General features: G+C 38.8%; 2 protein-coding genes across 12 annotated transcripts in view; one reads left to right on the top strand and one right to left on the bottom strand.

Moving 5' to 3' along the window:
- The window catches only part of sorcs2 (sortilin-related VPS10 domain containing receptor 2), a 48,177-nt gene extending 37,242 nt beyond the window's left edge, over nt 1–10,935 (bottom strand). For 10 of the 11 annotated variants that reach the window (XM_077742157.1, XM_077742160.1, XM_077742162.1 and 7 more), the window contains exon 1: nt 9,838–10,179. In XM_077742157.1, coding sequence (XP_077598283.1) covers nt 9,838–10,080 — 243 coding nt within the window. In that variant the 5' untranslated portion in view covers nt 10,081–10,179. Of the gene's footprint in view, nt 1–9,837; nt 10,180–10,832 lie in introns of those variants that run through there. The other variant, XM_077742158.1, reaches the window with a different exon arrangement.
- grpel1 (GrpE-like 1, mitochondrial) lies at nt 10,511–11,957 on the top strand. The gene is made up of 4 exons (XM_077742174.1): nt 10,511–10,693; nt 11,199–11,340; nt 11,400–11,481; nt 11,548–11,957. Exons 1-4 carry the CDS (start codon nt 10,638–10,640, stop codon nt 11,892–11,894), a joined length of 627 nt encoding a protein of 208 aa, XP_077598300.1. The 5' UTR covers nt 10,511–10,637; the 3' UTR covers nt 11,895–11,957.
- Nucleotides 11,958–12,045: the final 88 nt, after the last annotated feature.

The following is a 12,045-nucleotide window of genomic DNA, read 5'->3' as shown; positions in this document are numbered from 1 at the left end:
AGTCCCCATGTGTGCCATCTAATTAGCCCTCATTATTGTTTGCATATTAAGTTAGAGCCGGAGAGCAGCAAGGGACTGGAACTCAAGGCCAAATCTGTTATTTCAAAGTACTCCTAGATTGTCAAATCGAAGATATATAAATATCTTGTCTTGGTTACTCTATTTATAACAAAAATGCTGTTCTTAATCAAACTATGTGTACTCTGTACACTATACAAATAAATAAATACACGTGTAATACAATTGCGACACACATGAAGCAGTAATTCAGGTTTTATCCAGATTATTTCTCCTATCAAATTGAAAAGAATGGATTCATATATTGCGTAACAACTACATCAGAAAACGACAACCTGATAGGATGAGAGCCCCATTGGAATCAAGCTTAAGATAAATCAAACCGTGTAAAATAGATTAATCCATCCAAGCCATTCCCTCAAAACAAGCATTGTTGTTTTCATTTTCTGAATCACTGGGCATCTACTACCGTCGGTAGTTGTATTTATAGTACATAAAAAGGGCAGACAAAGGAAAGGATATATCACTATCGGGTAGTATTCTAACTAATCAAACATGAGCGTTAACCTTCCATTTTATAACATATAAACACAATTTTCTCCATTAATAGAGGTCTGAGAAATGCAATTACATCCTGAAATACGTTAAGGAATCATGAAGGTCGTTTATTCTCAGCAGTTTCTATCCCTTTTACAGTTTTATTCGCCAGCATAACCATTCAGTTGCTGTGTCAAGCCATTTTTTTTCTCAACTGCTCTCACACAGAGCTGACCTTTTTATGCCTGAGCTTGTCAAAACTGGGATTCGGAAACGGGGGCGTCATTCAGTCCATTAACCGTCTTGCAGTCCACCATATTAATTTTTGGAGGGAGACGTGGTCTGACCAACTGATTGGGTCCATATCAGCCTTTTGTTAGCCAAGGGCTTTCCTGCAAATTGCCAAAATTGGCAAAATCACACAAAAAAACCCCACAAAAACAGCAGTTCTGCATCTCGCATAGTGTCAGAGCTTATCTGTACAGCATACCCATGCTTTGAGAGTTCTCCTACACTATCACACACATACACAACACCCAGACAGTTGGTATGTATGGATTGGCGTTCCCATTTTAATCCTCGGAAGGAGTGGAATCACAGTGGAGAAAGAGAAGGCATTAAAGAGGACAGCTGAGGGCTAAATGTTCACTTTGATCACACACACTCGCTTACTTCCGATGCCCAGCTTTGTCAACATTTTGACGCCCCACTTGAGGGATTTCGACTTCTTTGGGCCGAAAAGAAAAGGTCAAAAATCAGTGCTCACATTGGCAAAGTGTCACTCATGGCTACAAATCTGGGACTTACTTCGATCTAAACTTCTAGTTATTAACAGCTAAAAATAAAATGGCATCAAATTTAAGGAGAAATTAGTCCAGGAAAGACATGGAAAAACCTAACCAGGCATTGGACTATAGTATTAAACCGGTTCTGCAAGGAAACAAGTTATATACCTGTAGTTTAGTAGTCATTATTCTGCACTATTTGTTCTTACTGCAATATTTTATGCTGGAACTGTATGTGGGGCAAATAAGTATGGGTAAACCTCAACCATGAGAGACAGAATATGAAAAAAAAAAACCAGAAAATCCCATTGCTGGATTTTTAAAGACTCCCTCCACAGATTTTCCATTGGGTTGAGATCTGGAGATTAGCTAGGCAACCCCAGAACCTTGAAATGCTTCTTAGGAAGACCCTCCTTTGTTGCCTTGGCAGTGTGTTTGGGATCATTGTCATGCTGAAAGACCCAGCCATGTCTTATCTTCAATGTCCTTGCTGATGGAAGTAGATTTTCACTCAAAATGTCTCGATACGTGACCCTATTCATTCGTTCCTTTACACAGATCAGTCGACCTTGGTCCCTTTGCAGAAAGAGATGTGTACTGGCTTCAGTAGGGGGACACGTCTGGCAGTGCAAGAGTTGAATCCCTGGCGGCACATTGTGTTACTGATAGTAGTCTTTGTTATTGTGGTCCCAGTTCTCTGTAGGTCACTCACTAGGTCCCCCTGTGTAGTTCTCGTTATCATTTTAACGCCATGGGGTCTTGCATGGATCCCCAGATTATCAGTGATCTTTTATGTCTTCCATTTTAGGAGAACTTGCACAATTGGTGGTTGACTAAATACTTATTTGCCCCACTGTATGTATAGATAGATCAAATTAATTATGCGGTTCATCTCCTCCCTCATTTTGCAATACTAATATGTACTCAAAGTACTTGTATACTCTGCTTTACTGGTATAACAATGTTGCATTATCAACCTGTCCTATTCTATTTGCTACTGTTTTGTAATTGACTTCAAATGAATGCGTTAATCCCTTAAGAAACGCCGCCTCCTCCAGGGTTGGCTCGATTTGGAATACTGCCACAGTCCCCGGACTGGGAACGTCGCTCCCTACTGCTGCTGCTGAAAACGATTTTGGCAGTGCGTATCGCGATGAACACCCAAGGATTTGCTTCTTACACGGCGCCGTGCCATTGTGCTGCACAAAGACAATCGGGACACTTAATTAGCCGTATTATTCTACTGGGAGTGTGGAATTAATCCTTCGGGAAAGAGGGAAATGTTTCCTGGAAGGAGATCAGAACTTACAAGTCCGGAGGAAGTGGGCGATCGGCGCCAAAAACCGAATGACGCAATCTACAGCATTTGGCCTTGAACGAAAGCATGAGTAAATTCCACCAGTTTATCTAGAGCAGTCTTTCAAATGACTACATAGGCCCGCAAAATATCTCAACCTTCAATTGATTCTATTTACTATCATACAAAACCCTATTTGTTCGAAGCTCTTCATCTAATTTAATTTAATTCTTGAAAAATAATACACATAGGACTATGAAACTCCAAGCCGCCTCCCCCCTTTTTGAGTACAACGTACAGTATATTTAGCATTGGTCCCAGAAGTTAATTCCTATTAACATATTCATACGGGCGCTCTCTTTCATCACGCACAGATTTGTCACACTTGACTGGCATCGTATTCCACTCGCAGCTAAACAATTTTTCTGTTGACGTGCACGAGAAGGAAGACGACGGCAATGGCGGCGGGACGCGGGGGTGTTACTTTCATGTTTGTCGGCTTCCCACACGCCACCCCCCCCCTTTTTTTGGTGAATTGCACTGAGTGGAGGAATTGAAACGCAACCAAGGATAAAATAAATACAAGGCATTATTTGGCGCTTGCCTCTATTAGACTGCGACTGCAGTACATGACGGAGTACCATGCGAAGAAGGCAATGATGTCCTTTAAAAAAACGTTTAGATAAAACACAAATTGAAGGCATTTCAGACCCCAAATGCAACTACATTGGATTGGGTTCTATTTTTCTCATATCCAGTACAATAAATTGTTACATACACTTTTGTTTCGTGTACAAAACTGGATGTTCAAATGTAAATACTATATACTACTACAACAGGGGTCGGGTACCTTTTTGACAGAGAGAGAGCCATAAACAATTCATATTTCCAATTGTTATTAATTGAGAGCCATACTAAGAATTTACTAGAAGTAAAAATACATGAAAAAAAGGGTATTTTTAGTCATTTCACTGCCTTTAAAGTAGAAAAAGTATTAGAATTATATAGACAAAATTGTTACACCGATAATAATCAATGGGATAGAAAGTTTTAATTAAAAACTGGAAGATTAAAGAAACTCTAGACATAGTGTCCAGATTTTAGTTCAAAGTTTAGCCATAAGCACCCATCTAAAGACCCACATGTGGCTCCCGAGCCATACGTTCCCTACCCTTGTACTACTCTACAATTTAGTTTCGACTTAAATCTCCAAACTAGGCCTTGTTTTATTCCAGCCATCTTGATTAGTTATAATCCAAAGCCCAGAGCCCTTTGATCAAGCGACTTTAAATCGAGTTTGTGGTAATATTCATTCAAAATCTCTAGAAGCAGTGCATGTGAACTTCAAAGATGGCACTCATTTTTTCCCCATTCATTTCCTCTGCTTTAAATGGACTTCGAATTATAGTAAAAAAATACACTTAAGGGCATGCGAAAGATGTTTCCTCCTCATTTTTTTTCAAGCAGACTGACTTAAATGAATATAGGTCAGTATTATACGAACATGAGTAGCTGCGTCTGCATTTCCCGCAAAAGATTTCAAAAACATGAATTATATATACGTCATTATACATGGGAAATGACATATGGTGCAAATGACATCTGTAACATGAGTTCTCTGAAGCCTAAAGCTGTGCGGAAAGACGGCAAATGTGCGGGTGGCAAACATTTAACCTGGAGGAATGCACATGTCAAAGGCGCGTACGCCTACACAGCAGGTTGTAAACACAGCAGAAGCAGCACGAGCACAGCTGCTGCCGACCTGCCATGGAGTCTACATGGACCTCCATGGGATTGTGTAGGCTACTATGACCCTCAAACATGTAAAAACTACATTTCCCAAACATATAAGGAAACCAATACGCAAAATAAAGTAGAAAAAAAAGGGCTTCATATCAAAATTAGAGCCTACTTAGTCGTAATTTCTCAGCTACCCAGGCTCCGCCCCCAATAAACGATCCCCTAACAGACGATGATGTCACAACCAGAATGCTAGCATGCTATTCATTGGATTTCTACTATAGTTGTTGGCTGATTGTACTGTCATTCTGTAAAAAATGTACTAGGTAGTACAACACTATAAAGTTAGAGATGATAGTCAATTCTGGTTGTGATGTCACAACCAGAATTGCGAAATGGGCAGGCAGGTTTGAATGGGAAATATGTTTTTGTATTAATTTAGTGCCTTTATAACATGGTTAAAGCCCTTAAACTTTTCTGTCCATTGTATACTTAAATACTTGACATATTTCAAAATTGTCATCAATTAGCTTATCATATTTGACTGATTGTTACATCTTGAAGTACTGTGCTATGTTACTGTTAGCCTCCTATGTTAGCAGTAGTCTTAAACATGTTAAATGAAGTATTACTTTCCTCCCTATTGTTAACTTAAATGTAAATAAGTGGTCCATAAAATAAATGATTGATATTTTTGAAGTAGCAACTACACTACACTCTACCCACTCCTTTAAAAATATTGCTTTGGAATAGTTTAGCAATAGAAGGTTGGTAATGAAATGTTAGAGCTTCTACCTTCTGTAAAAAATAAAAAAAAACACTTAAGCCAGCATGCTATGGCTTATCATCAAATAAAGTAGCTGGCAAATCTGTGAAAGCTTTCAGCGAGATGGAATAAAAGATTAAGTTTAAATTTGAGAGACCTTGAAGAGGGGAGATAATCCATCCCGACGGGTGTACGGGGGTGATCAACCACAATATTTACACAATAAACACTAGCCTATGCCACAATTAGAAGAATACAATTGACCTAGCTTGTTTTCACCCTCACAAAAGCTGACTTGGGAAGCGTTGATAATGGGAATGAGGTCATGGTTTGGGGGGGGTGGGGGGGTTGGTTGGGTAACTACTGTGACAGATGCAAGAAGATACACCAACTGTGCTGCAAAAAGTCGTCTTAACAAAAATTGGAAGGGGCACCTTGTGGAGATCAAGCTCAGATAGAAAGGAGCCATGTTGAGACCATCAAATTTGTATTCTGACTTTAAAAAAACAAGCTTTCCTGGTGATGTCATCTTCCTCAAGGGAAAGACTTGAAGAATCTTAATGAGAAGGTAAGTAAAATACCTTAAAATGTTTCTTTTGGGGGGAGGTTAGCTTTAATAATGGCCAGTCTGGATTTACAAGGTTGTTTTTGGTGTAGGGGGGAGAGGAATGTTTCTGTCAAGTTCACATTATGGAGGACGAAGGACACAAATGAAGGGAGCAGGTGCCAAAATTCAATAACAAAAAAATCCATTTAAAGAAAGTACTTGGGGAAGTTGGTGAAAATAACAAATAGGTAGACAAAGATGGAGACTTGACAAGGTCTGAATGGGAAATTCAACATCCCATCTTTCTTAGAATAGACTAGTAATAGTAGTGACAAATATAAAAGTCAATATTACAAGTATTTCTTCTACTTTTGTATCATTTCTAGTTCACAAAAGCTCCCAAAAACGCCAAGACAACAAACTTGACTGTAGTTTAGCATTCCGTGTCAAGATTTATTTGAATATTTCTCTCTCTTGCAGCCTCCCACATGTTCTCCGCCAGCGCACTAATTGCTAAACAAGGTGACTCAGAAATGAATAGTTTAGATCATTTTTCAGATTTTTGTCTTTTCCAAAGAAAAGGAAAAATGACTTGTAAGCTTCTATGACGTCAACACTTTCTAAAAACCACCTGGTACCTCAAAGTTAATACTTGGAATACATGACAGTACACTAAAATGTAATATCTAAGTATTCTGGTCTTTTTAGGTACAGAAAACAGCAAGAAAAAATACTTTGAATGCTCTGTAAACCTGTTTTAAACTTTTTATGATTTGCCTGAAGTACTCCAGAACCCAGACTAAGAAGCCAACCACTGGAAGACCAATCAGAAATGGTTTCCTGGGAAACTGGCAGCCATGACAGTGAGTCTCAAAGAAGGGCACAACAGGGGAAGTTGGTAAGAAAAACAAAAGCCTTCTGTTATGCCCAGACAAGGCTGGAAGGACATGTGAAAAAATGTCTGCCAGACATACTAAGGACGCAAGAGAGGTCGGCGATACTTTTAACTTCTACCAAACCAACGCCATCACCTGCCAACATTGAAGTAATAAGAGAAACGATTGGCTGATATTCTTATCCACAGGGGACGGAAAATGGTTTAACGCTTGGCTAAAATGGCGCCATTGTTCATCCAGGACGAAGGCAACGAGTTTAGCCGTGCTAGGTAACGGAATCATAAAAATTGATAAACTGAAAGAAAATATAAGGTGACATTTTGACTCAAACGAGATATTTCCATGTTAGCGTTTGATCTGACCAATAAACTCATTGCAAAATGACATAGAACTAACAATAAGCCCACTTTTTTCCTTTGTATTAGTTACTAATACTAATAATTAGTGCAAAGAATGAGTAAATTATCAAAATGTTTATTAAAACAATTTCCTTTTGCATTAAAAACAAAATATTATGAACAAGAGCATAACATAAGAACATAAATAAATGTCAATTCATACTAAAAACACTAAAAACACTGCGCCCCTAGCGGATAATACAAGAACAACATATTTTTAAAGAAAATTAATATTCTTTTTATACAATGTCGCTTTCTTCCCCGGGCCGTACCAAACCAGCAGACAGGCCGGATCCGGTCCGCAAGCCGTATGTTTGACACTGATTTAAATCAATCTATTCAATCTATTTGCCTCTGGGGGGCGCTACAGAGCCATAACAGCCAAGACAAACAGACTCAAGTACAGTTTTTTCCCAAGAGTTGTTACCATACCTAATCAAGACTCATTACTACTACTTATAGTACTTACTTTTTATGTACTCGCAAAAAAAATCCATTATTTACTACTGTATGGCTGCTAAATAGTAGTATTTTAACTCATTCTAGTACTTGAAGGTCAGGATTATCTTGACTAATACTCTGTACTTGGATATAAAACTGCTTTTGGTTGGTGTGGCCAAATAAAAAAGTGCAAACAAGCTTTTAACTTGGTGTTATGATGCGGGTAGTCAGCATATTTCCTATTTTTAATCTTCATTTCTTAGCTGGAGGGAGAAAGTGTGGAGCCTAGAGTGAATATATTGAAATTGATCCCTAGTACTTTTATGAGGAACCTGCTCTATATGAAAAGTATCAGGAAATATATCTTAGACGGACAGTGGAGTAATGAATAGAGATCCCTAGCCAATGTTATTACGTCTCAACAATGTACTGGATTGGTTGAAAGCTTTCTCATCCTTATTGGAACATATGAAGGAAAACAAAGATGATTTAGGCCTTGACTATCTATTAAACGCTCTACTCATAAATGTCATACTCGGAGAAATTAAATGGTGGCATTTATCTGTGATATTAAGCCGAGAGGAACCTTTGATTAAGGAGGAATCAAACCCAGATCCGAGTCTGGAATCATTACAGAGGCCTGTAGCTTTTTTAGAAGAAAATACGGCAAAAAATAGAACGTAGACGTATATTTTCCTTACTTTAGCAAAACTGTCTGATGGTGTCAAATGGAGAATATCAGCCTATCAAAACACTGCTTTCTTCTTTTATGATAAAACGCATAGTAAAGAGTCTTGTGAGGCATAATTCTGCGTTTTATATTTCATATTTGAATGATGTTTATCAAAACAGATGTTCTCACAGCTACAAAATACAGACAAAGAGCTAAAAATATATTGGAGTTTAATTTTAACTGCTTTTATATATATCGGAAAATAGGAAAATGGCATTCAGGCCTACTCATTTGTTTTTTTGGTGTTTTACAGCCCCTCTATCTTTAACTAAATAACATTTTAACATTTCTTAATGCATTCCTTTACTTACTTTACTTTGTACTTTATACTTAAATGATGAATGATGAGTATGTTAATACTTTAGTCCTTTTTTCCCTGTTTATATTTCATATGTACTATTAACGGATGCACTTTTTTATATGTATCATATCTCATCTGTCAGATTTTTAATATGCCCCCCCAGGCCCAAAAGTTTGCCCACCCCTGTTCTGAAAATGACAATAAGGCATTCAATTCAATTCTATTCAATTTTGTATTGAGATTATTATGATTTAACATGTGAAACATTGGATATAAAAACATTGGAATAATCTGCAAATTGCAGTACCAAAATATTTGAACTAATTTAAAATAAAAATCTACAGCTGCACAGTGTCCAAGTCACAAAAAATGCTGTAACGACCAGCGACGTCTCCCCCAATAAAGAACGCTTACCACAAAGACTTCTCTTGTTTAACTCACCAAAAAGAAACTAGAGAGGAATCTGTTTGTCATATTCAAATCTAAAATGAACCTGCATTAAATAAACAGAGTGGAAGAACTAGCAAAATATTTATGGGGTGGCTAGAAGAGGGCTAGGAAATAATTCATGGTGGTATAATGCATGTTTAATTCTTTAGGGAGTTATTTGGTTACAATTCAATACAAGGGCCATTTGATTGATTTATTATAAAATGATGAACTTACACAATAAGGTTTAATTTAGTGTTGATGTATATGACAAATGGTCAATTTTTAATGAAAAAAATGGCATTTCAAAAGTATAATCTACTAGGATTCAATTGTACTCTGGGATTAAGAAATCAATATTGTATTGATTTATGTCCATTGATTGTCACAACCTTTGTGTCAACATATGGCAGATGTCAGATATTGGACTTTTGCACTCGTACATGTCAAATTAAATAGATTTTTTTGTATTTTTGTACTTTTTCCATTGATGCTGACTACACAGAACTAAAAAAATGCATTAAGCAAGCTAAAACTTTAGTTTAGAGTCATTCCAATGAAAATTACATAAAAACACATTAAGTTTCTCAGTTTTAAAAGCAACCTTTCAAAAAAATACCATATTTCCACATTATAAAAATGACATTCATTAAAAATAACTTACCTGACATCCTTTTATTCAAAATAACCATGCACTAAAAAACACTAAAAGTTTGACCATCTTTATTACAGACTAAAATGACTTCAGCTAGTTTCTAAAACTATTCCCATAACAAAAAACTACATGTGTGAGTCCCCAGGGGGTGCTTAAGCTCTCCATCTTTTCCACAAAGAAAGCCAAACCAAGCCAAATAAATAGGCGCACCTGCGTGCGTAAAGAAGCCACACAAGGTGCGTTTACAGATGGAGAACAATAACATGACAAAGAGGGTGTGGAAGGTGTACTTACGCTGCTATTCTCACCCGTCCAATGGACCATCGCCTGGTTGTGTGTGGCATCTCCTTTGAGAACGAAGGAGCTGCTTTGCAGGGACATTTGTCTGTCCCTGGACAGCGCTCTCCTGAGGCGAGGTGATACCTCGGAGTCCTCGTTTCCATCCGCCGGGGATTCTCCATGGTCACGGCGCACGGGTCCCAGCATGGCGCTCGCCATCGAGAGCGTTAACAGGAGGAGGAGCGCCGCTTGTGGCATGCTTTAAGGGCCGGAGACGGAGCAGGAGACTGGCCGGGTCTGTGGGAAGATGGATAGGTGTGTACTGTGTGCTCAACCAGGGAGTGCGCGGGGGAGGAGATGATGGGAACAACGAACGTGGACGCAAAAGTGGTGGTAGAAGTTGACGCGTTGGCGCCGTCATGTGGCGAGAAGTTGAATGGCGTTACGGTGTCAGAACGACAGTTTTTAGCAATGTCTATGACAGCAAATATTTGGGTTATTATTACAAATTATTGATGTAGTTACCATTACATTATATTTACATATTACTAACTGTTATTTATATATGGATTAATTTTAAACTTACGTTAAATTAAATGTCCTTCATCACGTGGGCGGATATTGGCGTTGCGCAACCAATCTATATCCGTAGTTCGATAGCTTCTCGAAAAGCTATTGGACCAAAGGCATTTGTCCCGCCTTTCCTGGTTCCTGATTGGTTAGTTGGCACGAAATTGGCCATCAGATTTTTGTTTCCTGTCAAGCTTGTGTTCGGAAAGGTGGTATCTATTTTACCGAGTTTAAACCCCACCAAAATGGCAAATTTGTGTATACGGAGTTTCTCACTCGGGGCTTTGCGTAACATTGTAAGGTAAGGAACATTCTGATCCAACTTGGGAAAAAAATCCAGCGTGTTCAGTGCTTGAGTAGTGTGCAAACGTTAAAAAAATGGCGTAATGGCATGATCCGATGTATTTCAGTTAACATTCTAAAGTTATTATAATTATTACCACAATCGGTTGGGTTCATGCCCAGGAAGAAATGCGGAGTGAAGAGGTCACCTATCATCAGATGATGGTTATCGAAGGCTAGCGGGTCGCTCTGTTAATGACGTCATGTTCGTCGCGTAATTATTGCGTCACCAGTTAGTCGCCCGTTACAAAATAATGACTTTATTGTCTTTTTTTCCCTTATTCAAACATAATTTCAACGAATTACTATATATTAAATACATATATACATATTTCAGTATCCATGTATGCTTGCAAACCAAGTGTACCATTTTTTTTCTCAGTTTTATTGCTTTTCTCAATAATGTCAATATCAAATCCAATAACATGAATGACCATATATGTAAACTTTACTTATATACCCAGATCAACCCCGCGACGCTTATGCACAGCCACCCAACAAAAGAACGGCCCAGATGAGGCATCTACCGAAAAGTCCGAACATAGCCCTACAGAGAAGGTTGTGGCTGAAAAGATGCAGTTAGAGGAGCAGCTCAAGGAGATGACAGTAAGTCAGCCATGTTTCTACAGGACAGAAATCCCTACTAAGTACCATTTTGCCTACAGGACAAGTACAAGCGGGCCTTGGCGGACACCGAGAACCTACGATCAAGGAGTCAAAGGATGATTCAAGATGCTAAATTATATGGTAAACACATACTTCATTAGTATTCAACCCAAGTGTTGTCTTTAACTACGCTTCTCACTCTACCAGGAATCCAAGGCTTTTGCGAGGACCTACTGGAAGTGGCGGACATTTTGGAGAAAGCCAAGGAATGTGTACCCAAAGAAGAAGTGACGAGCCAGAACCCTCACCTGAAGAACCTCTACGACGGCCTGGTGATGACTGAAGTCCAGATCCAGAAGGTGTTCACCAAGCACAACCTGATTAAGCTCAACCCATTCGGCCACAAGTTCGACCCTTACGAGCACGAGGCGCTCTTCCACGCCCCCGCCGAGGGGAAAGAACCCGGCACCATCACGGCGGTAACCAAAGTAGGCTACAAGCTACATGGGCGCACCCTCAGGCCGGCCTTGGTGGGCGTGGCTAAAGCATCATAAGAAAATAGTGGCTTCATAAGGACATTTTAGGCTTTGCCGTTACAATAAACTGACCAAACTTTGGCCTCAGTCCTTTATTTTCATTAATTCATAAGCTAAACTGGACATTTTTTTTAGAAATATAGGCGTCCATTGCCTTATTTTATGTGAA

Source organism: Stigmatopora nigra, chromosome 20 (assembly GCF_051989575.1).
Source record: "Stigmatopora nigra isolate UIUO_SnigA chromosome 20, RoL_Snig_1.1, whole genome shotgun sequence".
In the NCBI taxonomy this organism is placed as follows: Eukaryota; Metazoa; Chordata; class Actinopteri; order Syngnathiformes; family Syngnathidae; genus Stigmatopora; species Stigmatopora nigra.
This window is presented reverse-complemented; position numbering and strand designations above follow the sequence as displayed.